Source organism: Taudactylus pleione, unplaced genomic scaffold (assembly GCF_031769625.1).
Source record: "Taudactylus pleione unplaced genomic scaffold, aTauple2 ptg000239l, whole genome shotgun sequence".
NCBI classification, from domain to species: domain Eukaryota; kingdom Metazoa; phylum Chordata; class Amphibia; order Anura; family Myobatrachidae; genus Taudactylus; species Taudactylus pleione.
In genome coordinates, this window is record NW_028284641.1 from 2,038,506 (window position 1) to 2,066,131 (window position 27,626).

General features: G+C 46.4%; 1 protein-coding gene across 1 annotated transcript in view; it reads right to left on the minus strand.

The window, feature by feature from the left end:
• Positions 1-9,371: 9,371 nt before the first annotated feature.
• BSN (bassoon presynaptic cytomatrix protein) overlaps positions 9,372-27,626 on the minus strand; it is a 457,373-nt gene continuing 439,118 nt past the window's right edge. The window contains exons 10-12 of the mRNA XM_088479536.1: positions 22,719-22,773; positions 17,936-18,010; positions 9,372-12,509 (exon numbers count right to left, since the gene is read on the minus strand). Coding sequence (XP_088335662.1) covers positions 22,733-22,773 — 41 coding nt within the window. The 3' untranslated portion in view covers positions 9,372-12,509; positions 17,936-18,010; positions 22,719-22,732. The remainder of the gene's footprint in view (positions 12,510-17,935; positions 18,011-22,718; positions 22,774-27,626) is intronic.

A 27,626-nucleotide genomic window follows, 5' to 3' on the forward strand; every position in this document is an offset into this window, starting at 1 on the left:
ACCGAGTGTCAATTAACTCTGCAAGGAAGACCCTGGGATCCATGATGTCCACCTTCAACATGGTGCTTACTCAGTTTCACTCCAGACCCTTACAACTCCTGATCCTCACCAGATGGAACGGGCTGCCCCATCTGCTCAGATCCCAGACGATGGGCCTCTCCCCAGAGGTTCGCCGGTTCCTAGCCTGGTGGCTACACACATCCCACTTAAGCTGCATACACATGTAAAGATTTTCTGTCCAACCATCCAACTAGTTGATTGGTTGGAATGAAAATCTGGTAACGTGGGGGCGTGGCCTGGCAGCCTGAGATTGTGGATGCGCTTCTATAGAGCTCCTGCATCACACTTATATTTATTGCGACTGAGCAGTCAGGAAAAAAAGGGCATCTATCACCAGAGCCCCAGTGAACCTCCGGTGACTAAGCAGAACTGCCGCGGGTGCTTCCCGACGTCTGCATTGACCAGCGCGCAGCAGGGCCTACCTGAATCAGCTCATCCCCGGACTCGCCTGAGGCAGTGATCGGCGCTGCGAGTCACGTGACGCGGACCCGCCGGTCGGAACTCCGGCGGCTTGAGGTGAGCGGAAGCTGGGGCGGATAAACACCCTCTGGACCCTCTCTGCCTGCTTGGCAGAAGAGCAGCTCTTGCTGCCTGTGTGGCCTGAGCTGGAGCCGCCATCTGCGGGAAACCGCCATCTTGGATCCTCTCTCCTCCCCTGCTGCTTTGCCTGAGCTACTGCCCTGCTACTTCTAGGGGGATATCGACGGCAGTGCCCTTCCCTGGTTTCCCCAGCCCCACATCCTCTCTCCTGGCACGCTGCTAGTAACTTTCCATTTACCATAAGTTACCTGCTCTCCTCCCAGCCGGGCACCACTGTCAACCCTCAGCTCCTCCTGCACCCTGTCCAGTGGTGGTCCCCCGTTACCCAAGCAGGTATTGCTGTTTAGGAGATACTCCCACACCTGGGTTTTAGAGGCCAGTCACTACTCAGGAGTTTTTACCTTTGCCTCTCATCTCACATTTTTCATCAAAAAGCCTTTTTTGTGTGATCACTGTATTCCTGCTCTTTTGCTACCATCTTCTGGTATTAAAATGTATTATACATTTAGTCTATTAAAGTTAGGCCATATGATGTGATTACCCTGCCAGAACCCCGGCACCTAGTGGCCTTTTACATGCTCCAGCAATAATCAACACACTGCAGCTTATTATTACATCTACAGATGTCCGCTTGAATCGGAAAACAATTGATTACAAATGAGTGAACGGGAAATGCTTGTCATCTCCGTCTTCTCAAGTCTGACCTGCCACCTACCTACTATCTGCATTATGTCTCAGAAGCCCAAAAAGACAGCGCAGAACTCTTCTACTAATTTTTTCGGCACTAAGAGTAAACCTACACCGCTGTGAGCTGATCATCCTGACGCTTCCAGTTTGTCCCCATCAAGAGAGGCGGAAACTGTAATTGATCCTCAAATACAAGCGGTCATGATCAATCTATTGGAGGGCGTCAAAAGCGTGTTTGCTCTGGAACTTGCCAAGGCGGTTAACAAGACTTCAAATCGGAGCTCTCCTCTCTAGGCTCCAGGACGGATGCCCTGGAAACTAAAACGGATGATCTCTGTAGGTCCCAGATAACTCTGGACAAGGAACTTTCTCATCTTCATGCTGGAGTGTAATCCCTCAAGGAAAAACAAGAGGACGCAGAAAATCGCTCCCGCCGCAACAACCTGAGAATCCGCAATGTATCTGAATCCATCTCTGCCTCTGATTTGCAATCCTTTCTAGATGGCTTCTTTCATCACATTCTCCCAGACCTTTCAGAAGCGGACTGCCTAATGGATAGAGCTCACAAAGCCCTCCGAGCAAGACCCTCTTCTTCCCAACACCCACGCGATATCATTGTCCGATTTCATTATTTCCGCACCAAAGATCAACTACTCCGGGGTGACTAGAGACACAACTGTCATCTCTTCCCAGGATATGGACATACAATTATTTCAAGACCTGGCCCCCTCCACCATCCAGAAATGACGAGACTTACAACCTGTTACTAAAATTCTGAGACAACACAATGTCAGATATCGCTGGGGCTTCCCCTTTCAGCTACAAGTGTTCTCAGCCAATTCCTCCTTCTCCATGAAATCCCTTGAACAGGGTCAAGATTTACTCTTAAAATTGAACATTCTGCCTGAACCATCATCCCCTAGACCCTCGTCACCCAAACCTCAGCGTTCCTGTCCTCCAGCTCCAGAATGGTCCACAGTCACAGACGTCATGACCGTGTTACTGCCCCTACATGAGTCACTCACCACCTCCTTTTGATCACTACAATTGTCTTCAACTGAGCCTTCCCCATGACTGTACATTACGGTCTCTGGCTCTTCGGTTGGAAACTCAATCCGCTGTTTCATAATGTTTTTGTTGTGCTGTGACATACGGCTACTTGTTAGGTCACTCATGTCCTCTTCAGCTCGTTGTCTGATTTTCATTAATATGTTTTTGTTTTTCCTCAGGTTCGATTAGATTATATGTTTTTCCTGAAAACATTTACAGAAAAAATGTATTGCATATGTTTACATCTGTAAAGTGTTTTTCATTTTTTGCTAAGTGCCCTAGGTCCCCCTTTTGGTGTTTCCTCCACTTATTTGCCTATGGTCCACCCCCCATGCTCCCTGTATTTTTTGTACTTTATGTACATTTATTCATATGTTATATATTTATCTGTTTTGAACCCCTTCTGGGTTCCTGTGTTTTTGGGTTCTCTTCCATTTGGGCTCTTCTCCCTTTTTTGCTTTTTTTTGGTGGCTTCTCTTTTCTTTTCTCTTTGTTCCCAAAGACACCTAGTACAGAAAGAAAAAAGTCTCTTAATATCTGTGGCCCTTTCAATGTTTTTTTTTTTATACAGATACGTCCTCTCTGATACCATGGCCTTGAAGTTATTATCAAATAATGTCAATGGCCTCAACTCGCTACGTAAATGTTCTATCACCCTGAGTGCCTGCAGGAGGGAAAAGGCTGATATTGTGTTCCTACAGGAAACTCATCTTACAGGTACACACACTCAATTGCAGGGAAAGTAGTTCACCCAAACTTTTTTTGCCTCGGCAGATTGCAAGAAACGGGGTGTTGCGATTCTTATTCATAACGAGATCCCCTTCCTGCACTCTTCGACTTTCTCAGACCCCGAGGGTTGTTTCCTCATAGTTGATGGTACGTTACGCTCCACTACGATTACCTTGGTTTCAGCATATGCTCCGAACCAGGGATAGGGTTCCCTTTTCTCTAAACTGTTTAGATGCATTGAGCGACGAGTTCTGGGTCACCTCATAATAGCTGGGGATTTTAACATTACACTTGACCCAACCCTTGATAAATCCCCACCCCCAACCAATAAATCTAATATTTCCCCTAGCAAAGATGCTATGACTTTATCTTCCCTCCTTAAAAAATATAATTTATATGACTCTTGGCGCCTTAAAAACTAGTCAGCGCGTGACTACACACTTACTCGCGCATCGACATGCTGTCTGTAGCCCATTCGCTGATTTCTGAGACCTCTCAAGCTGGGATTACCCCCCTCTCCTGGACAGATCACGCTGGAGTTTTTATCCTCCTTGAGGTTTTACAACTCTACCCTCGCCCCCGTAGATGGCGTCTTGACGATGCTCTTCTAATTAATCCATCCACTCTCACTACCATCAAACAGGCCATAACTGATTACTTCCCATTTAACTCCACTCCCGATATAGCTCCAGGAATTGTATGGGAAGCCCATAAGGCGACCATTCATGGCCAACTTATTAGTTCTGCCTCGACAGCCCGCAAACGTGCCGCAGCTGAGATATCCTCTCTTGAACAACAACTTTAAACACTTCTTGATGCTCACAAACTCACCCCCACTTCTGACTTATTACGTCAGAATGATACTATCCAAGGCCAGTTCAATACCCTGCTTTCTCGGAAAGCTGCTTCCATCTTACAAAAACTTCAGCAACGCTTCTACGACAAAGCTGACAAGGCTGACTCAGTGCTGGCTAGAAAATTGTGAAAGAAACGTGCCCTGCATTTAATTGATAAAATCCGCTCCCAGAGATCTGGTTCCGATATTTATGATCCCCTGGCAATTGTTAATGAATTTAGACAGTTCTACACCTCATTATATAATCTTCCGACCCCTTCTCAAGACACCCCTCCCCGATATGCTGACCTGGAGACGTACCTAGCTGAAACCCCTCTCCCTAAGTTGTCCCAGTCCCATCTTTCCTCTTTAAATGCTGACATTACGCAGGACGAAGTACGGGCAGCCATTAAATCCATCAAAGGTTCCTCTTCACCTGGCCCCGATGGTTTCTCGGCTCAATACTATAAAAAATTTGCCAAAGACTTAATTCCTCATTTAACAGATTTCTTTAATAAAGTGTTATATGGTGCATCATTTGACTCCGCTACGACTCAAGCAAATATTGTGGTGATACCAAAACCTGGGAAAGACCCCTCACTTTGCTCTAGTTATCGCCCTATCTCTCTACTCAATGTAGACATAAAACTGTATGCTAAAATTTTTGCCACTAGATTAAATCCCCTTCTGCCATCCCTAATACACCCTGACCAGGTGGGTTTTGTCCCCGGACACCAGGCCCCGGACAATGTTATGGGGAACTATCGACCTAATACACACCATTCATGAAGGTAGAACTTTCTCATTACTGATGTCATTAGATGCCGAGAAGGCCTTTGACCGAATCTCTTGGCCATTCATGTTTGGTGTCCTTGGGTCAATGGGCTTCTCTGGCAAATTTCTTCAGGGTCTCTCGGCCTTATATCGCTCTCCCTCAGCCACCGTCTCTGCTAATGGCTCTACTTCTACCCCATTCAGTATATCCAACGGCACCCATCAGGGCTGCCCCCTTTCGCCACTTATTTTTGCCCTTATAATAGAACCCTTGGCTGCTAGAATCCGTGCTAACTCAGGTATATCCGGAGTGTCCTGTTGTCCATTTCGCTTCCGCTCACTTCGCTTCCCCCTACTTGAACTGAACTTGAAATTTACAGTTATTTTTCTGGTTATAAAATTAACCTGGATAAAACGGAAGTACTCAACTTTTATACTCCACAGAATGATAAAACCTTTTTGGAACTGGGTCTGGGTATCCCTAATTTTAAATACTACTATCTCTCTGCTCAACTCGCTCAATGTATATTATGGAATAGCTCTGATAGAAGATGGGTTCAGATTGAGGCAGAGGTTTTGGGACTGCTTTCTCCTGCTTCCTTCCTTTGTCTCCCTAGAGCCCGTCGCCCTAAAAGAGTACGTGACCATCTTATTATTTTTCACTCATTGTCATTATGGGACATAGCTACTCGTAAATTTGGTCTGTCGTCGTTTCCCTCCCAAATCATCCCATTATGTAACTCCTCAGAATTCCCTCCTGGTATGACTCTTTCAGCGTTTCTTCCTTGGCTGATGGCTGGTATTAGATATGTTAATGATTTGACCCGTGTTACTTCGTTTCCCTCATTTGCTGAACTCCAATCTAAATTTCATATTCCCACCAAACATTTTTCCAATACCTACAATTCCGGAACTTCCATAACAAGGTTAAACACCGTCTATCCCACCGTCCTCTGACTCCTACGGAGATGTTATGTTTATGTCATTCATCCACTGCTGGCCTGATATCGGCTCTATATCCAGAGCTCTCCACACCTTTAGTCTCCATGCGCGACCCACACAAATTAGCTTGGGAGTGGGATCTGGGTGCATCCCTGAACCCTGAGAATTGGGAGGAGATTAGGGAGAGAGCTGCCTCCAGTTCCATCTGCGTTAGAATAAAAGAGAACGCCTATAAAGTCCTTTACAGATGGTACTTGGTCCCCGCCCGTCTGATTCCTGATACATCCGATAGATGCTGGTGAGGTTGCTTGTCAGAAGGTACATTTTTTCACATTTGGTGGAGCTGTCCAAAACTCACTGTTTTTGGCTAGATATTAAGAGCTTGATTACCTCGATTACTCACCTCCTGATCCCTTTCGATCCAAATTTTTCTTTTAGCCCTACCTCTTCCAATTGCAACGCACCACCAAAACAAATGAATCAGGCATATTCTCTCAGCTGCTTCCTGTCAACTTGCAGCTGCCTGGAGACAGTTACTGTCGCCCTCCCTTCAGTCAGTCATCAATAGGATCTGGCAGGTTCAGCAAATGGAATATATGACCAGTATCCTTAATCACTCTAGCAAATCTTTTGACAAGGTCTGAGCCCCCTGGTTGTTTTTCTTCAATGCTAGTTCCCCATTCACCTAATCTTCTCTTTTTGTTCCCTTCTACTTTCCTTCTGACAGTACTAGCGCGTGGCTTTTACTCTTCTGTTCTCCCTGCTGGTCCTTTATCTTTTTCTTCTCTTTATTTCCATAATTTTTTTTTCTTACTATTTAAAATTGTATCCCACAGTTTTACCTATATCACTGAAATACATTCTTGTGTTTTTACTATTGTCATTCTTAGTGAATATTCTTTGTCTTGTTGTAGACATATTCTGCTGCATTCTGTGTGGATCTTTAATAAATATTCCTTTAAAAAAAAAAAAAGAAAATCTGGTAACGTATGGGAGTAACTGATGATCAGCAATTAGTTCCTAAATGCCAGAAAACAGATGAAAATGGTCATCAGACAAGTTTGTTAATTGTATGATCTAAACAATTTGCTCAAACAACAGTTTTTGTCCATTTTCCGGCGTTTGGGAGCAAATTGCTGATTGTCATTTGCTTTCATTCCATACCAGATTTTCATTCCAACCAATCAACACTCCTCACCATGGATGCAAGCCTCTGCTGGTGGGGCACAGTGACCGGTCAGCACTCCTTCCAAGGCCGCTGGGCTCCAGCCGAGGCGGTCTTAGCAATCAATGTCCTAGAACTCCGAGCCATCTACAGAGCTCTCACTCTGGCTCAGAATATTCTTCAGGGCAGGCCAGTACAAGTACAGTCCGACCATGGCCTACCATAGTCACCAAGGAGGCACTCGAAGTCAGACAGCAATGGCAGAAGTGTCCTGCATTCTCACATGGGCCGAACGCCATCTCTGCAGTGTTCATCCCAGGAATTCTCAACTGGGAAGCAGATTTCCTCAGCCGTCACGACGTGCATGCAGGAGAGTGGTCTCTACATCCAGAAGTCTTTCAGCTCCTGGTGGACAAACTTCCAGTGTATGGAGCCAGGATAAGGGACCCCAACGTGGCCTTCATGGGCACATTATCTTTGAGGTGGGCCTTCCATTTGGCGTACCTCTCCCCTCCAATATCCCTTCTTCCTCGTGTTCTTTGGAAGTTCAAACAGGAAGGGGGCACAGTCCTATTGGTAGTTCCAGCTTGGCCCAGATGCCATAGGTACTCCAATCTTCAAAGTCTCTCCATAGACGTTCCTCTTCAACTTTCTCCATGACTAGACCTGTTGTCTCAGGGTCCCTGTCTACATCCGGACCTGGCTGGCCTGTCTTTAACAGCTTGGCTCTTGAGACATCCCTCCTAAAGGCTAAGGGATTTTGTTCAGACCATGCTCAGAGCACGTAAACTGGCCTCGGCCAGAATATATCACCGAATATGACACACATATTTCTAGTGGTGTGCTCCTAGAAGCTATGACCCTCAAGTTATTAAGGTTTCTAGAATACTTGCCTTTCTTCAGGCTAGATTGGATCTTGGACTCCGCCTACTATCTCCGAAAGAGCACATCTCTGCTGTCCATCGGGTTCTAGTGCAGAATTGCTCCTCTATCAGATGTTGACACCTTCCTACAAGGTGTTCTACATATACAACCTCCCTTTGTCCCTCCTGTGGCTCCGTGGGATTTGTCAGTGGTTCTCCACGCACTTCAGGAACCTCCATTCGAACCCGGGAAGCAGTGGATGCCAAATGGTTCACTGTGAATGCTCTTTTTCTTCTGGCTATAGCATCTGCCCATAGGGTATCTGATTTAGGGGTACTTTCATGTTGCTCCCCCTTTTTAATCTTTCATCAGGACAGGGCTGTTCTTAGAACGCGCCCGGCTTATTTCCCAAGGTGGTTTTTCGTTTCCACCTTAATGAGGAAATTGTGGCTCTGGCCTTTCAAGCACCAGTTGAGGTTTCTTTGGATGTGGTCCGTGCTCTGAAGATCTATGTGGACCGTACTAGTTTCATCAGGTAATCAGACTCCCTCTTCATCTTACATGGATTCGACAAGGAGGGATGACTCTGGCCAGATGGATTCGCATGACTATCTCACAGGTTTACACACAGACTGGCCTTCCTGTGCTGCCTAAAGTCTCTGCTCATTCTACTTGATCTGTGTGTCCCTTGTGGACAGCCTGGCTGAACAGCAATGCAAGCTGGCCACATGGTCTTCTGTCCACAACTTTCTTAGGTTTTATGCCTTTGATACATTTGCCTCTCAGGATGCTTCCTTCAGGCACAGGGTTCTCCTCTCAGCTCAGGAGCATCCCGTCCTTGAACAACTGCTCTGAGACATCCCCATTGTCTCCCCTGTGGAGCCCTATAGACCCTGAAGAAGAAAAGTTATGGTACCCAGGTTAACTCTTTTCGAGGTCCATAGGGTCCACACGGCATCCACCCTGATGCACCTGGCTTCTATGGGTTTCTTCTCTTGGTCACTTGTTTCTTTCTCTTGTTTCCTTCTTTAGTGTACCAGTCTTCCTTCTCTCCTATCCTGCCTTGGGCTTGTTAACAAAACTGAGCATCCTGGGATTGAAAAGCTTTGCTGTTGGTGTCCGGTCCTCCATGTCCCACCTACACCCCACTGTCTCCCCTGTGGACCCTATGGATTTTGAAGAAAGAGAGTTAACAAGGATAAGTTTTACGATAACTCTCCTTTTTAGCTTTAACCCCTCTGCTCTGGTTCAAGATCTGTCTCTCTCATCCACACTCATTATCTCCTGACATTCTCAGATCCAGAATTGTTCTCAGGCCACTGAGATAAACATGCTGACTGGTAGAACATGCCACAGCTCCCACCAATGAGTTGCTGCATTTATCACCCCCATAGCGGCAGTGGTCTGATGTAGTCACCCAGACTTGGACACAGAGATGAAAGCTCGCTGCTAATTATCTTGGCTGGCAGTTGGAGGCCCCAAGGAAGTATGACTTGGGGAGGACACTTGCAGGGAGAGGGGAAGTGTTTGGACCATCCAAGTAATTAATACAAATCCTTGTAGTCATTTCTGTTATTATGCAAACACTACACAGACGGTATGCAGTCGGGAAGCCGGCGGACCTCCACACAGACCATTGTCATGTATTCATTCTGCACAGCCTTTGTGTGGCCCTCACATACCACCAGCACATTATATAAGGGACAAATCTGGAGACAGGAAACATTAATATCAAGTCCGTTTTATTCTGCTGTCACAGAAATACCATGGAAGGGGATGAACTGATTACTGAATTACAATACATGATGTGACACATTGAGTACAACTTCTTATAGGGCACAACAGGACAGACACCAAGTACAAGTCTCATATACAGGATTCAGCTCATTGCACTTACAACTGTAAACTTTATGTTTTTATATTTTTTTAAATATAATTTATTTTATACATAATTTACCCATCAAGTCCATCTTAACCCCCATCTAACCCTTTGCCCACCCATCCCCTCTAACAGAAGAAAGCCGGGCTGCGCGGATGTGAAGACACAACTCCACCCACCCGGTGGTCTCAGCCAGCCCCGATATAATGTCCTTTCGGTCTATAGGAATATAGCGTTATTTTATACACAAAGAAGCTTATGCTTGGCAGGTGACCCCAGCACACGTGGCTAGCGCTCGTCATGCTGGATTGTACATTTTTGTTTTTATTCTTCTCTTTTTATTTTTTATTTTTGCATCACTTATAATAACACAGGAACATTTTACTCTCTGTACAACTATTTACAATGGTGGCTGAAGAAAGAGCCATTGACAACATAACCGAAACAGCTGATAATACAGCAGACTGTAAAGTGACCCCAAATGGGCACAGATCACCTGGGAGACTTATTTTCTGCACCTGACCATTTATAGCAGTGACCTCACACCTGGAACCTCCGTCTTCCCTGGAATACTTCCCTCCTTCACAATATATGAGGGGTGAGGTATCCAACATCACCACCAATGTGAGGGATGGAGACAGCCAGGACATATTGGGATAATCCCGAACTAATCTCTTTCTATCTATAAAACTATAAGTCAGTGATTCTCGCTGATTTAATTCTGTTATGTCATGTGTCAGTTCTCCCGCGCCTATCATCCAGCTATCACAACGCATCGTAACGCTCTCCGCTTATCAGGCGGATGTGATGTTATTGCGCACCCGGTGGGGAAAGTCACTGCACTCCGGATACTGCAGAGGTTCCCAGCTGCGGAAATAACGTATAAAATGACTGTTGGGTTTCCTTGTACTCCCTACACAAACTATATAAAACGTACGGTCTCCAGATTTCCAAATCTTGTCCTGGAAACGTTCGTTTTTGCTTCTTTTGTTTTCAGGGAAGAATATAAACGATATCATGAGAAAATTGTAGTGTAATACCTATATACCGACTACGTCATTACTTTTAGTGACGCACGACGTTTCTGGGGAATGAGAATCTTTTAAAAAATTCTATTATTTTTGAAATTCCCGTGACGATATCTCTACAATAAACTTGAGAATATTCATCAATTAGGCTTCCAGAGCTGTTCAATCGGTGTTTACCCGGCCGAGAACTTTCCAACAAGACAGATGTTCAGGATATCATTGTCTGAGCACAGCAGCTTATGTGATATACAGTATATATATTATAAATCAGTCATCTATTATTATATCTGCCTGTTCTCTGAAAGCCATATCCTGAAAACAGAATATCTTAAGGAACTCAATAAATATTAAAAGATGATCCAGATACATGAAGATTTCATCTTAAATTTGCACCTGTGGAGTTCATGTGTGGGGCACAAACATCTCGCTCACCCGGGCTCTGCCATACGTGCACATATTGGACCTCAAGGTTATGCCGAAATCAGGGAAATACAAGGGGATAAACAGGTAGTAAATATTGTCAAAGCAAGAATCTGCAATCCTCAGAAATGATATGAAACCGTGCAAAGTACAAGAGTAGCGAGCCATGCAACAGGACAACAGACACGTCTTACAGGCTACAAGCCTTTGGCAAAATCCCTGGAGAAAAGTCAAACATGCCACTAACATCATACGCACAGAGCTGAAATATAAACATATCAATGCAGATTCTCAAATGCACATATTCAAATAAATCCATATACCTAACATTGAAATGCTGATAAATATGAACACAGTACCCCCCCCCCCCCACACTCCCCACCCCAAGGTTGTTGCATAGACAATTAGACATGATAATCGGTTACTACAACTCAAGATGGATGGAAGCGCCAAATGGGTAGACTAGTGAGACCGTCAGCTGCGAGCATGCTCAACACTAAGCGGACACAGGAGCGACTTTACAATACTTGAGCAGTTGAAGATACGGACGACTCGTTCCGTAAGATAACATGCGGCAGAAGTAAGGAGGCTCTTTGAAGATCATCTCTCGGAGCATGGGCCGCTGGGGATGGCTTAGGACCTGAAGTGCACAGTCTTTAGAAAAGAGAGACTGGAGGCCGACGTCTCCAGATCATCTTAATTTGTGCTCTTTGTCTTCTCTCTATTGCTTCTAGAGATACCCGATGTGCTAATCCCATCACAAAAGAGACACATACAAAGTATAGTAAGGATACTAATAAATACACTGGAGAGCAAAATAAATATGAGGTATATGAGTAAATTAAAGTGAAATGATTAAGGCCGTTCTGAAATGAACACAAAATAAAGACTCCAGGAAAGAAAAAGCGACAGACATGGGAATCGCCACGTGAATGGCTGATTGATGGCTTACTGATTACCGACAGACATGCCTGGCCTGCATTATTGTTATATAGTCAGCCAGTCATCGCCTCTCAGGGTCCTATGGCCGCATGTTTCGCTAGGATGAACAGTGGTAGGTCCTCACTTTTCTTCTTGCAGACGCCTGGCGCCTTGGATTTGGTTTTTGTTGGCCCCCTGGATTAAGCGGAAGCATGGGATATTACCATTGGTCAGGAATGGAATGCTATCGGAAATGTGGAGCATGGAACTCCAAGCCCTATATTCAACGTTCATCGGTGGAGATCCCAGAAAGACATATGAAGAAAACCAAGCGATTCCCAGAACTCTGAGTATACCATCAACACGAGAATACGAGAAGTTTCCCTCGGCGGGATAATAAGGACCCCGGAGGCTGTAAGTGTCCTCTGTCACCTGCAGCTGGGGTATTTGTTCCTTTTGGCTTCTCATCTATTTGAGTTATTATTGTCTGTGAGGTTTTCCCGGCTCATGTTCTCACATCCCGCCCAATACTTGATGGTATTATTTCACCAAGATCATTTGTTCTGCTCTGTGGCTGTAGCTGCCCAGAGAGGGCTCCGTATTCCCTACAACAGACTGAAGAGAAGAGGCAAATTATTATCTTATATTGTGCAGTTCTAACACTATTGGATAATGACAAACACATGGCTACCACCACCCATCACATCACCCGGCATACAGGGCACCATCCATCACATCACCCGGCATACAGGGTACCATCCAGAGACACCCATCATACAGGGTACCATCCATCACATCACCCAGAATACAAGGTACCATCCAGAGACACCCATCATACAGGGTACCATCCAGAGACACCCGGCATACAGGGTACCACCCATCACATCACCCGGCATACAGGATACCATCCAGAGTCACCCATCATACAGGGTACCATCCATCACATCACCCAGAATACAAGGTACCATCCATCACATCACCCGGCACACAGGGTACCATCCAGAGACACCCGGCAAACAGGGTGCCACTCATCACATCACCCAGCATACAAGGTACCATCCAGAGACACCCATCATACAGGGTACCATCCAGAGACACCCGGCATACAGGGTACCACCCATCACATCACCCGGCATACAGGATACCATCCAGAGACACCCATCATACAGGGTACCATCCATCACATCACCCGGCATACAGGGTACCATCCATAGACACCCGGCATACAGGGTACCATCCATCACATCACCCGGCATACAGGGTACCATTAATCACATAACCCGGCATACAGGGTACCATCCATCGACACCCGGCATACAGGGTACCATCCATCACATCACCCGGCATACAGGGTACCATCCATCACATCACCCGGCATACAGGGTACCATCCATCACATCACCCGGCATACAGGGTACCACCCATCACATCACCCAGCATACAAGGTACCATCCAGAGACACCTATCATACAGGGTACCATCCAGAGACACCCGGCATACAGGGTACCACCCATCACATCACCCGGCATACAGGATACCATCCAGAGTCACCCATCATACAGGGTACCATCCATCACATCACCCGGCATACAGGGTACCATCCAGAGACACCCATCATACAGGGTACCATCCATCACATCACCCAGCATACAGGGTACCATCCATCACATCACCCGGCATACAGGGTACCATCCAGAGACACCCGGCAGACAAGGTACCACCCATCACATCACCCAGCATACAGGGTACCATCCATCACATCACCCGGCATACAGGGTACCATCCAGAGACACCCGGCATACAGGGTACCATCCATCACATCACCCAGCATACAGGGTACCATCCATCACATCACCCGGCATACAGGGTACCATCCATAGACACCCGGCATACAGGGTACCATCCATCACATCACCCGGCATACAGGGTACCATCCATCACATCACCCGGCATACAGGGTACCATCCATCACATCACCCAGCATACAGGGTACCATCCAGAGACACCCGGCATACAGGGTACCATCCATCACATCACCTGGCATACAGGGTACCACCCATCACATCACCCGGCATACAGGGTACCATCCATCACATCACCCGGCATACAGGGTACCATCCAGAGACACCCGGCATACAGGGTACCATCCATCACATCACCCGGCATACAGGGTACCATCCAGAGACACCCGGCATACAGGGTACCATCCATCACATCACCCGGCAGACAAGGTACCACCCATCACATCACCCAGCATACAGGGTACCATCCATCACATCACCCGGCATACAGGGTACCATCCAGAGATACCCGGCATACAGGGTACCATCCAGAGTCACCCGGCATGTAGCCAGAACCGGGAGCTACGCTGAGATGAGCGCACGCAGAGATCCGGGTGACTTCAGACGGACCTCGTGCAGCAAGTAAAGGACTGTCGCAGGAGGGCGCCGATTGTGCTGATGGCTACTTAGGGGCTGTGCGGCCACATAGATGTGGGAACACTGAATACAGGGGAATATACGCGTTTATTTGTGAGCATGGCTGATTTATGTGTGACGCTGATTCGCAGTAACCTGGGCTGGATATTATAAGCTGTTCTGAAGAAACCTGTAGTATAAATGATTCAGCTCGGGTCAATGTATCCTAATTACACTGCAAATATCATACAGCTTTATGTCATGTATGATCACAGTACTTTCACCCTGTTATATAGGGAACATGCAGAGAAGTCCCCTGCTATCGCCCAATATCCGAGGACAAGATGTGACATCGCAAGATCCTGGCAAACTGTATTCAGCGATGTAGAATACGCCCCTCTGCGTCTGACCTTCAGGACACTCACCATAAACACGGGGACTCGCCTGGAATTTTCAACCCTTTAAAAACAGAGGCTCTGAATCAGGGAGCCTTTTTTATTTATTTATGGAGCGGCCTCCTGGTTGCCACCCACAGCTAATGCGAGCGGCCTGGGTGATGGTCGCGATGGTAAAGACCATCGCGACCATCGGGCTTGCGACAAGACCCTTGTGGTAGGGTCTCGTTGCCGCATGCCCCAGAGGGCTTTCGGCTCTAACAGAGCTGAAATCTCTCCCACTGACATCACTTGTGATGTCAGTGGGGCTGACCCCAGACGGTAGGCGTTCACATGGGAACGCCTCCGTCTGGGCAGCCACCCCCCTGACCCGCCCACCAAAGGGGGCGTGCTGTCACTCAACATTGACAGCACGCCCCCTTTGGTGCAAGAACCGGAGAGACGGATTACCCATCACTATCCGGGTCTCGCGCATGCGCACGACGGAGCCGGCTCTGTCGTGCACATGCGCTCTGGGCCACCATCGACCCAGATATACAGGTGTCACATATCACATTACTCAGCGCAGTCTCCCATATACAGACTCAGGAGCACACAGATATACAGGTGTCACATATCACATTACTCAGCGCAGTCTCCCATATACAGACTCAGGAGCACACAGATATACAGGTGTCACATATCACATTACTCAGCGCAGTCTCCCATATACAGACTCAGGAGCACACAGATATACAGGTGTCACATATCACATTACTCAGCGCAGTCTCCCATATACAGACTCAGGAACACACAGATATACAGGAGTCACATATCACATTACTCAGCGCAGTCTCCCATATACAGACTCAGGAGCACACAGATATACAGGTGTCACATATCACATTACTCAGCGCAGTCTCCCATATACAGACTCAGGAGTACACAGATATACAGATGTCACATATCACATTACTCAGCGTAGTCTCCCATATACAGACTCAGGAGCACACAGATATCCGTCCCTCCTGTCTATGATGAGAGCTGGAAGACCTACCATCTGTCCCTTCCGTCTATGATGAGAGCTGGAAGAACTATCATCTGTACCTTCCCTCTATGATGAGAGCCGGAAGAACTACCATCTGTCTCTTCTGTCTATGATGAGAGCTGGAAGAACTACCATCTGTCCCTTCTGTCTATGAAGAGAGCTGGAAGAACTACCATCCGTCCCTTCTGTCTATGATGAGAGCTGGAAGAACTACCATCCGTCCCTTCTGTCTATGATGAGAGCTGGAAGAACTACCATCCGTCCCTTCTGTCAGAACTAACATCCGTCCCTTCTGTCTATGATGAGACCTGGAAGAACTACCATCTGTCCCTTCCGTCTATGGTGAGAGCTGGAAGAACTACCATCCGTCCCTTCTGTCTATGATGAGAGCTGGAAGAACTACCATCCGTCCCTTCTGTCTATGATGAGAGATTGAAGAAGTACCATCCGTCCCTTCTGTCAGAACTACCATCCGTCTCTTCCGTCTATGATGAGAGCTGGAAGAACTACCATCTGTACCTTCCCTCTATGATGAGAGCCGGAAGAACTACCATCTTTCTCTTCTGTCTATGATGAGAGCTGGAAGAACTACCATCTGTCCCTTCTATCTATGATGAGAGCTGGAAGAACTACCATCCGTCCCTTCCCTCTATGATGAGAGCCGGAAGAACTACCATCCATCCCTTCCGTCTATGATGAGAGCTGGAAGAACTACCATCTGTCCCTTATGTCTATGATGAGAGCTGGAAGAACTACCATCTGTCCCTTCTGTCTATGATGAGAGCTGATAGAACTACCATCCGTCCCTTCTGTCTATGATGAGAGCTGGAAGAACTACCATCCATCCCTTCTATGATGAGAGCTGGAAGAAATACCATCCGTCCCTTCTGTCTATGATGAGAGCTGGAAGAACTACCATCCGTCCCTTCTGTCTATGATGAGAGCTGGAGGAACTACCATCCGTCCCTTCCCTCTATGATGAGAGCTGGAAGAACTACCATCCGTCCCTTCTGTCTATGATGAGAGCTGGAAGAACTACCATCCGTCCCTTCTGTCAGAACTACCATCCGTCCCTTCCGTCTATGATGAGAGCTGGAAGAACTACCATCCATCGCTTCCATCTATGATGAGAGCTGGAAGAACTACCATCCGTCCCCTTCTGTCTGTAATGAGAGCTGGAAGAACTACCATCCGTCCCTTCTGTCTATGATGAGAGCTGGAGGAACTACCATCCGTCCCTTCCCTCTATGATGAGAGCTGGAAGAACTACCATCCGTCCCTTCGGTCTATGATGAGAGCTGGAAGAACTACCATCCGTCCCTTCTGTCAGAACTACCATCCGTCCCTTCCGTCTATGATGAGAGCTGGAAGAACTACCATCCATCGCTTCCATCTATGATGAGAGCTGGAAGAACTACCATCCGTCCCCTTCTGTCTGTAATGAGAGCTGGAAGACCATCCGTCCCTTCTGTCTATGATGAGAGCTGGAAGAACTACCATCCGTCTCTTCCATCTATGATGAGAGCTGGAAGAACTACCATCCGTCCCTTCTGTCAGAACTACCATCCATCCCTTCTGTCTATGATGAGAGCTGGAAGAACTACCATCCATCCCTTCTGTCAGAACTACCATCCGTCCCTTCTGTCTATGATGAGACCTGGAAGAACTACCATCCATCCCTTCCGTCTATGATGAGACCTGGAAGAACTACCATCTGTCCCTTCTGTCTATGATGAGAGCTGGAAGAACTACCATCTGTCCCCTTCTGTCTATGATGAGAGCTGGATGAACTACCATCTGTCCCCTTCTGTCTATGATGAGAGCTGGATGAACTACCATCTGTCTCTTTTTCTGAGTAGTAATATGGTGGCACCTGAGCAGATTGCTCATCTCCAGTCAGTACAGTACTGACACCAGAGCGCTATCCCGAGTGGCAATGCAGCACAATATTGGAGCCAGACGTCAGTTTACACAATACTGGATGCAGATTATATTTAATTTCCTGTTGCCAACAACACACGTCTAAGTCTAAAACCAACATTAAAAACACAGCTAATATTCACGCTTGTAAATAATGTACATGTCAGAGTAATTATAATTGTTTGTTTGGTTTCTCCTGCCAGACAGACCGTATCATCGTTCCTTACCGAAGTCACAGCCTTCTCTGTACTGTGAGACATAGACATCAGGAGATATACTCACTTTTATACCCAGAGTTCCATGCTGCATGGTAACTTCACAGGTTGCTTCATATGTGTCTCCATCTTCAGATCTCCACTGGTGTCACCGGCATAGAAAAGAAACAGGAGAGAGTAATGTGTAAGAGTAATCAGCCTGGTGTCATCACAGTGCAGAGAGTAATGTGTAAGAGTAATCAGCCTGGTGTCATCGCAGTGCAGAGAGTAATGTGTAAGAGTAATCAGCCTGGTGTCATCACAGTGCAGAGAGTAATGTGTAAGAGTAATCAGCCTGGTGTCATCGCAGTGCAGAGAGTAATGTGTAAGAGTAATCAGCCTGGTGTCATCGCAGTGCAGAGAGTAATGTGTAAGAGTAATCAGCCTGGTGTCATCGCAGTGCAGAGAGTAATGTGTAAGAGTAATCAGCCTGGTGTCATCGCAGAGCAGAGATTAATGTGTAAGAGTAATCAGCCTGGTGTCATCGCAGTGCAGAGAGTAATGTGTAAGAGTAATCAGCCTGGTGTCATCGCAGTGCAGAGAGTAATGTGTAAGAGTAATCAGCCTGGTGTCATCGCAGTGCAGAGAGTAATGTGTAAGAGTAATCAGCCTGGTGTCATCGCAGTGCAGAGAGTAATGTGTAAGAGTAATCAGCCTGGTGTCATCGCAGTGCAGAGAGTAATGTGTAAGAGTAATCAGCCTGGTGTCATCGCAGTGCAGAGAGTAATGTGTAAGAGTAATCAGCCTGGTGTCATCGCAGTGCAGAGAGTAATGTGTAAGAGTAATCAGCCTGGTGTCATCGCAGTGCAGAGAGTAATGTGTAAGAGTAATCAGCCTGGTGTCATCGCAGTGCAGAGAGTAATGTGTAAGAGTAATCAGCCTGGTGTCATCGCAGTGCAGAGAGTAATGTGTAAGAGTAATCAGCCTGGTGTCATCGCAGTGCAGAGAGTAATGTGTAAGAGTAATCAGCCTGGTGTCATCGCAATGCAGAGAGTAAAGTGTAAGAGTAATCAGCCTGGAGTCATCGCAGTGCAGAGAGTAATGTGTAAGAGTAATCAGCCTGGTGTCATCGCAGTGCAGAGAGTAATGTGTAAGAGTAATCAGCCTGGTGTCATCGCAGTGCAGAGAGTAATGTGTAAGAGTAATCAGCCTGGTGTCATCGCAGTGCAGAGAGTAATGTGTAAGAGTAATCAGCCTGGTGTCATCACAGTGCAGAGAGTAATGTGTAAGAGTAATCAGCCTGGTGTCGTTGCAGTGCAGAGAGTAATGTGTAAGAGTAATCAGCCTGGTGTCATCGCAGTGCAGAGAGTAATGTGTAAGAGTAATCAGCCTGGTGTCATCGCAGTGCAGAGAGTAATGTGTAAGAGTAATCAGCCTGGTGTCATCGCAGTGCAGAGAGTAATGTGTAAGAGTAATCAGCCTGGTGTCATCGCAGTGCAGAGAGTAATGTGTAAGAGTAATCAGCCTGGTGTCATCGCAGTGCAGAGAGTAAAGTGTAAGAGTAATCAGCCTGGAGTCATCGCAGTGCAGAGAGTAATGTGTAAGAGTAATCAGCCTGGTGTCATCGCAGTGCAGAGAGTAATGTGTAAGAGTAATCAGCCTGGTGTCATCGCAGTGCAGAGAGTAATGTGTAAGAGTAATCGGCCTGGTGTCATCGCAGTGCAGAGAGCGAAGGTGAGCAAAACGCGTTGGTCACACAAGATAAAGTGGTGAGACACAAGGGAGCTTAATACTAGTATTGGTTCTCTGCAATGTAGTCCCCTCTTATGCTGCGTACACACGGTCAGATTTTCTTAAAGATCAGAACGATAACTATTGTAAAAATCGTTCAATCATTCATATCTTTGACATGTTGGGCATGCATCGACCAATGATGGATGCACGTTCCCACGTGTCAGATAACGATGACTGTGTTCATTTCATTAATTTTAATCAATTGTTCATCGTTGACAAAATCGTACAAATCATTGTTGAAATCGTTCAACAAAATCGATGATCTGACAAATCTGACGGTGTGTATGCACCATAAGATGGAGAACGGGATGTGTCTATGAGTTATACACAATGACAAGACAAAGAAGACACGGTATGCCTCATTATACCTATAATCCCATGTATAATACCATAGACGTCTGATCACGATGAGCCAAACCCACGCACAGTATGCATATTGGTAGTTTAGTCATTTATGTTTAATGGGTGCGGTGGATAGTTTAGGCGGCAAGCTCCGCTGACGCAGGGACTGGTGCGGCTGGTTGTATAATTCTCTTGAGGCGCTACGTTATATGTTGGCGCTATATAATGACCGTACGCAGCAGACAGAAAACACCAGAACCAGTAGTGACAGCTGCTTCATTAGACAGGAAGGAAAATAATAAAACAAGATAAATACTGGTCTGTCTGACTCTTCTATCACCAGATACCCCCCCACATGTGAGGTCTTAAGGCGCGTATTCAAATTGGACGATTTGAACGATAACTAAATCGTTAATTGTCCGAAATATTGTCCAGTCAACGACTGGCGATGCGCACTCCCGCTGGTCATTGACAACATCTTTTATCGCTTTCATATCGTCCGGTTCTGCAAGTACGGGATGAGGGAGGGTGACGTCACTGAATGGTATCGTTAACGACATTAAGCCGGACATCGCAGGGCAAACACTAGACAATATCGCTCATGGAGCATATAGTCTAGTGCACAGGTTCTCAACTCTGGGCCTGATTCAGAGCCGGACGCTCTGACAGAGTGGTCAAGACCATCGCAACCATCCGGCTTGCGACGAGACCCTTGTGGTAGGTTCTCGTTGTCGCAAGCCCAGGAGTGCTTTTGGCTCTATCAGAGCCGAAAGCACTCCCAGTCCTACCTAGACGGTAGGTGATGTCACTTGTGAGGTCAGTGGGGCCGGCCCCAGACGGTAGGTGGTCCCATGGGAACGCCTCCGTTTGGCCAGCCACGCCCCCCGGCACGCCCACCAAACCGGGCGTGCTGTCACTCACCATCGACAGCACGCCCCCTTTGTAGCGAGACCCATAGCGGCGGTTTGCCCGTCGCCATCCGGGTCTCACGCATGCGCGCGACGGAGCCGGGTCCGTCGTGCGCATGCGCACTGGGCCAACATCGACCCGCTTGTGAGCGCTCTGCACTCGCGAGTGGGTCTGAATTACGCCCTCTGTGTCCTCAGGACCAGTGGCGTAAGTTCATCCCAGACACCCGGAGGCAAGTTATAATTTGGCGCAACTGCGTCACGATTTTGAAATCGTCAAATCTAACTGCAAACACAGACGATGTCAGATATCGTTATCTGACATGCGGGAACGCGCATCGTTCTTCGTTGGAGGTACACGTCAGATTTTCTTTCAGATATGAACGATTTTAAAATAGTTATCGTTCACATCTGACAACAAATCTGACCGTGTGTGTGCGCCATTATCTGACCGTGTGTGTGCGCCATTATCTGACCGTACGTGTGCACCATTATCTGACCGTGTGTATGCACCATTATCTGACCGTGTGTATGCACCATTATCTGACCGTGTGTATGCACCATTATCTGACCGTGTGTATGCACCATTATCTGACCGTGTGTATGCACCATTATCTGACCGTGTGTATGCACCATTATCTGACCGTGTGTGCGCACCATTATCTGACCGTGTGTATGCACCATTATCTGACCGTGTGTATGCACCATTATCTGACCGTGTGTGTGCGTCATTATCTGACCGTGCGTGTGCGCCATTATCTGACCGTGCGTGTGCGCCATTATCTGACCGTGCGTGTGCGCCATTATCTGACCGTGCGTTGTGCGCCATTATCTGACCGTGCGTGTGCGCCATTATCTGACCGTGCGTGTGCGCCATTATCTGACCGTGCGTGTGCGCCATTATCTGACCGTGCGTGTGCGCCATTATCTGACCGTGCGTACACACCATTATCTGACCGTGCGTACGCACCATTATCTGACCGTGTGTACGCACCATTATCTGACCGTGTGTACGCACCATTATCTGACCGTGTGTACGCACCATTATCTGACCGTGTGTACGCACCATTATCTGACCGTACGTGTGCACCATTATCTGACCGTACGTGTGCACCATTATCTGACCGTACGTGTGCACCATTATCTGACCGTGTGTATCCGCCATTATCTGACCGTGTGTATCCGCCATTATCTGACCGTGTGTGTGCGCCATTATCTGACCGTGTGTGTGCGCCATTATCTGACCGTGTGTGTGCGCCATTATCTGACCGTGTGTGTATGCACCATTATCTGACCGTGTGTGTGCGCCATTATCTGACCGTGTGTGTGCGCCATTATCTGACCGTGTGTGTGCTCCATTATCTGACCGTGCGTGTGTGCCATTATCTGACCGTGCGTGTGTGCCATTATCTGACCGTGTGTGTATGCACCATTATCTGACCGTGTGTGTGCACCATTATCTGACCGTGTGTATGCACCATTATCTGACCGTGTGTATGCACCATTATCTGACCGTGTGTATGCACCATTATCTGACCGTGTGTATGCACCATTATCTGACCGTGTGTATGCACCATTATCTGACCGTGTGTGTGCACCATTATCTGACCGTGTGTGTGCACCATTATCTGACAGTGTGTATGCTCCATTATCTGACCCTGTGTATGCACCATTACTTTAGCTGAATCATCTACAATGTTCTCTGCCCTTCTATTAAGTAAATAAAGCTACATTGTAATAATAACTAATAATGGTGAAATCTAAAAATATGAAATATAAATATATAATAAAACATTTTGCAATTAATTCCACAAGATGGTAACTCACCTTACAGAGCGCTCTCACCAAAACGAAGAAAATTTCTTGCCAAATGCAGACACCGCTGGAAATGAGAAAGTAAAGTCAGGGTAATTGTACGTGATAGAATATGATTATCTTGTATCGTATGTAACATTCACTGTAACTACATATACAGCCAGGGAGTGATTCCCAGATGGCCGCTATTCACTGTCTATGGACGCAGCAGCGATGTGAAAATATGCTATAGCCCCAGGAGGCGTCTGAGGACAAAAGACGCCCCGACAGTATCACAGATCCGAGCGCTACATACGTAGATGCAGCAACAGATCACCATCATGACAAATGGTTGCGGGAACAGCCCCCTTCGATGACCCGAAACGGCTGCAGCATACATCTCTATATCAGCCCCATTGTACAGGGGATACATTGTATATACCGTACTAACAGGAGATATATTGTATATACCGTACTTACAGGGGATACATTGTACATACCGTACTAACAGGAGATATATTGTATATACCGTACTAACAGGAGATACATTGTATATACCGTACTAACAGGAGATATATTGTACATACCGTACTAACAGGGGATATATTGTACATACCGTACTAACAGGGGATATATTGTATATACCGTACTAACAGGAGATACATTGTATATACCGTACTAACAGGAGATATATTGTACATACCGTACTAACAGGAGATACATTGTACATACCGTACTAACAGGGGATATATTGTATATACCGTACTAACAGGAGATACATTGTATATACCGTACTAACAGGAGATATATTGTACATACCGTACTAACAGGGGATACATTGTACATACCGTACTTACAGGGGATACATTGTACATACCGTACTAACAGGAGATACATTGTACATACCGTACTAACAGGAGATATATTGTATATACCGAACTAACAGGAGATATATTGTATATACCGAACTAACAGGAGATATATTGTATATACCGTACTTGCAGGGGATACATTGTACATACCGTACTAACAGGAGATACATTGTACATACCGTACTAACAGGAGATATATTGTACATACCGAACTAACAGGAGATATATTGTACATACCGTACTTGCAGGGGATACATTGTATATACCGTACTTACAGGGGATACATTGTACATACCGTACTTAAAGGAGATACATTGTACATACCGTACTAACAGGAGATATATTGTACATACCGTACTAACAGGAGATATATTGTACATACCGTACTAACAGGAGATATATTGTATATACCGTACTAACAGGAGATACATTGTAGTACATACCGTACGTACAAGGAATACAAGGCCTGATTCAGACCCTCTCGCGATGGGGTCGATGTTTGGAAACTGCAAATGCACACGCCGGAGTCGGATCCGAAGTGCGCATGCGCGAGACCCGGCTAGCGACGGGCGCTCCGTCGCTCCGGGTCTCGCACCAAAAGGGGGAGGCTGTCGATTTTGATCATCAGCTCGCACGGTTTTGGAGGCGGGCAGGGGCAGTGGCTGGCCAAATGGCGGCGTTCCGAACTGACATCAGTCGTGACTCACTGGGGCTTGCGGGAACGAGACCCTACCGCAAGGGTCTCGTCGCAAGTCCCAATGGTCGCCATGGTCGAGACCATCTCGACCATCACCTGGCTGCACGCTTGGTCACCCACAGCTATGCAAGCAGCCCGAAGGCCGCACCAAAAAAAAACAAAAAACACCCTGATTCAGAGCGAGCGCTCTCTCAGAGCGTCCGGCTCTGAATCAGACCCACAGTGTAGTACATACCGTACATGCAGGAGATACAGTATAGTACATACCATACGTACAGAAGATACATTGTAGTACATACCGCACTTACAGGGGATACATTGTAGTACATACCGCAGTTACAGGGGATAAATTGTAGAACATACCGCAGTTACAGGGGATACATTGTAGTACATACCGCACTTACAGGGGATAAATTGAAGAACATACCACAGTTACAGGGGATACATTGTAGTACATACCACACTTAGTGGATAAAATTTAGTACATACTGTACGTACAGGGGACACATTCAATACATACCGTACTTAAAGGGGATACAATGTAGTACATACCGCACTTACAGGGGATACAATGTAGTACATACCGCAGTTACAGAAGATACATTGTAGTACATACCGCAGTTACAGGGGATACATTGTAGTACATACCGCAGTTACAGGGGATACATTGTAGTACATACCGCAGTTACAGGGGATAAATTGAAGAACATACCGCACTTACAGGGGATACAATGTAGTACATAACGCAGTTACAGAAGATACATTGTAGTACATACCGCACTTACAGGGGATACATTGTAGTACATACCGCACTTACAGGGGATACATTGTAGTACATACCGCACTTACAGGGGATACAATGTAGTACATACCGCAGTTACAGGGGATACATTGTAGTACATACCGCAGTTACAAGGGATAAAATGTAGTACATACTGTACGTACAGGGGACACATGCAGTACATACCGTATGCACAGGGGATACATTGCAGTTCATACCGTACGCACAGGGGATACATTGCAGTACATACCGTACGCACAGGGGATACATTGCAGTACATACCGTACTTACAGGGAATACATTGTAGTACATACCGTACGCACAGGGGATACATTGCAGTACATACCGTACGCACAGGGGATACATTGCAGTACATACCGTACTTACAGGGAATACATTGCAGTACATATCGCACGTACCTGGGATACATTGTAGTACATAACGAACTTACAGGGGATACAGTGTAGTACATATCGCATGTACCTGGGATACATTGTAGTACATACCGAACTTACAGGGGATACAGTGCAGTACATACCGTACGCACAGGGGATACATTGCAGTACATACCGTTCGCACAGGGGATACATTGCAGTACATACCGTACGCACAGGGGATACATTGCAGTACATACCGTTCGCACAGGGGATACATTGCAGTACATACCGTTCGCACAGGGGATACATTGCAGTACATACCGTACGCACAGGGGATACATTGCAGTACATACCGTACGCACAGGGGATACATTGCAGTACATACCGTACACACAGGGGATACATTGTAGTACATACCGTACGCACAGGGGATACATTGTAGTACATACCGTACGCACAGGGGATACATTGCAGTACATACCGTACGCACAGGGGATACATTGTAGTACATACCGTATGCACAGGGGATACATTGTAGTACATACAGTACGCACAGGGGATACATTGCAGTACATACTGCAGTTACAGGGGATAAATTGTAGAACATACCGCAGTTACAAGGGATAAAATGTAGTACATACTGTACGTACAGGGGACACATTCAATACATACCGTACTTACAGGGAATACATTGTAGTACATATCGCATGTACCTGGGATACATTGTAGTACATACCGCAGTTACAGGGGATACATTGTAGTACATACCGCAGTTACAAGGGATAAAATGTAGTACATACTGTACGTACAGGGGACACATTCAATACATACCGTACAGGGGATACATTGCAGTACATACCGTACGCACAGGGGATACATTGTAGTACATACCGTACGCACAGGGGATACATTGTAGTACATACCGCACTTACAGGGGATACATTGTAGTACATACCGTACGTACAGGGGATACAATGTAGTACATACTGTACGTACAGGGGACACATTCAATACATACCGTACTTACAGGGGATACAATGTAGTACATACCGCAGTTACAGAAGATACATTGTAGTACATACCGCACTTACAGGGGATACATTGTAGTACATACCGCAGTTACAGGGGATACATTGTAGTACATAACGCACTTACAGGGGATACATTGTAGTACATACCACAGTTACAGGGGACACATTGTAGTACATACCGCAGTTACAGGGGATACATTGTAGTACATACCGCAGTTATAAGGGATAAAATGTAGTACATACTGTACGTACAGGGGACACATTCAATACATACCGTACGCACAGGGGATACATTGCAGTACATACCGTACTTACAGGGAATACATTGTAGTACATATCGCACGTACCTGGGATACATTGCAGTACATACCGAACTTACAGGGGATACATTGCAGTACATACCGTACGCACAGGGGATACATTGCAGTCCATACCGTTCGCACAGGGGATACATTGCAGTACATACCGTACGCACAGGGGATACATTGCAGTACATACCGTACGCACAGGGGATACATTGCAGTACATACCGTACGCACAGGGGATACATTGCAGTACATACCGTACGCACAGGGGATACATTGCAGTACATACCGTACGCACAGGGGATACATTGCAGTACATACCGTACGCACAGGGGATACATTGCAGTACATACCGTACGCAGTACATACCGTACGCACAGGGGATACATTGTAGTACATACCGTACGCACAGGGGATACATTGTAGTACATACCGTACGCACAGGGGATACATTGTAGTACATACTGTACGTACAGGGGACACATTCAATACATACCGCACGTACCTGGGATACATTGTAGTACATACCGCAGTTACAGGGGATAAAATGTAGTACATACTGTACGTACAGGGGACACATTCAATACATACCGTACTTACAGGGAATACATTTTAGTACATATCGCACGTACCTGGTATACATTGTAGTACATACCGAACTTACAGGGGATACATTGTAGTACATACCGCACTTACAGGGGATACATTGTAGTACATACCGCACTTACAGGGGATACATTGTAGTACATACCGAACTTACAGGGGATACATTGTAGTACATACCACAGTTACAAGGGATACATTGTAGTACATACCACAGTTACAGGGGATACAATGTAGTACATACCGCAGTTACAGGGGATACAATGTAGTACATA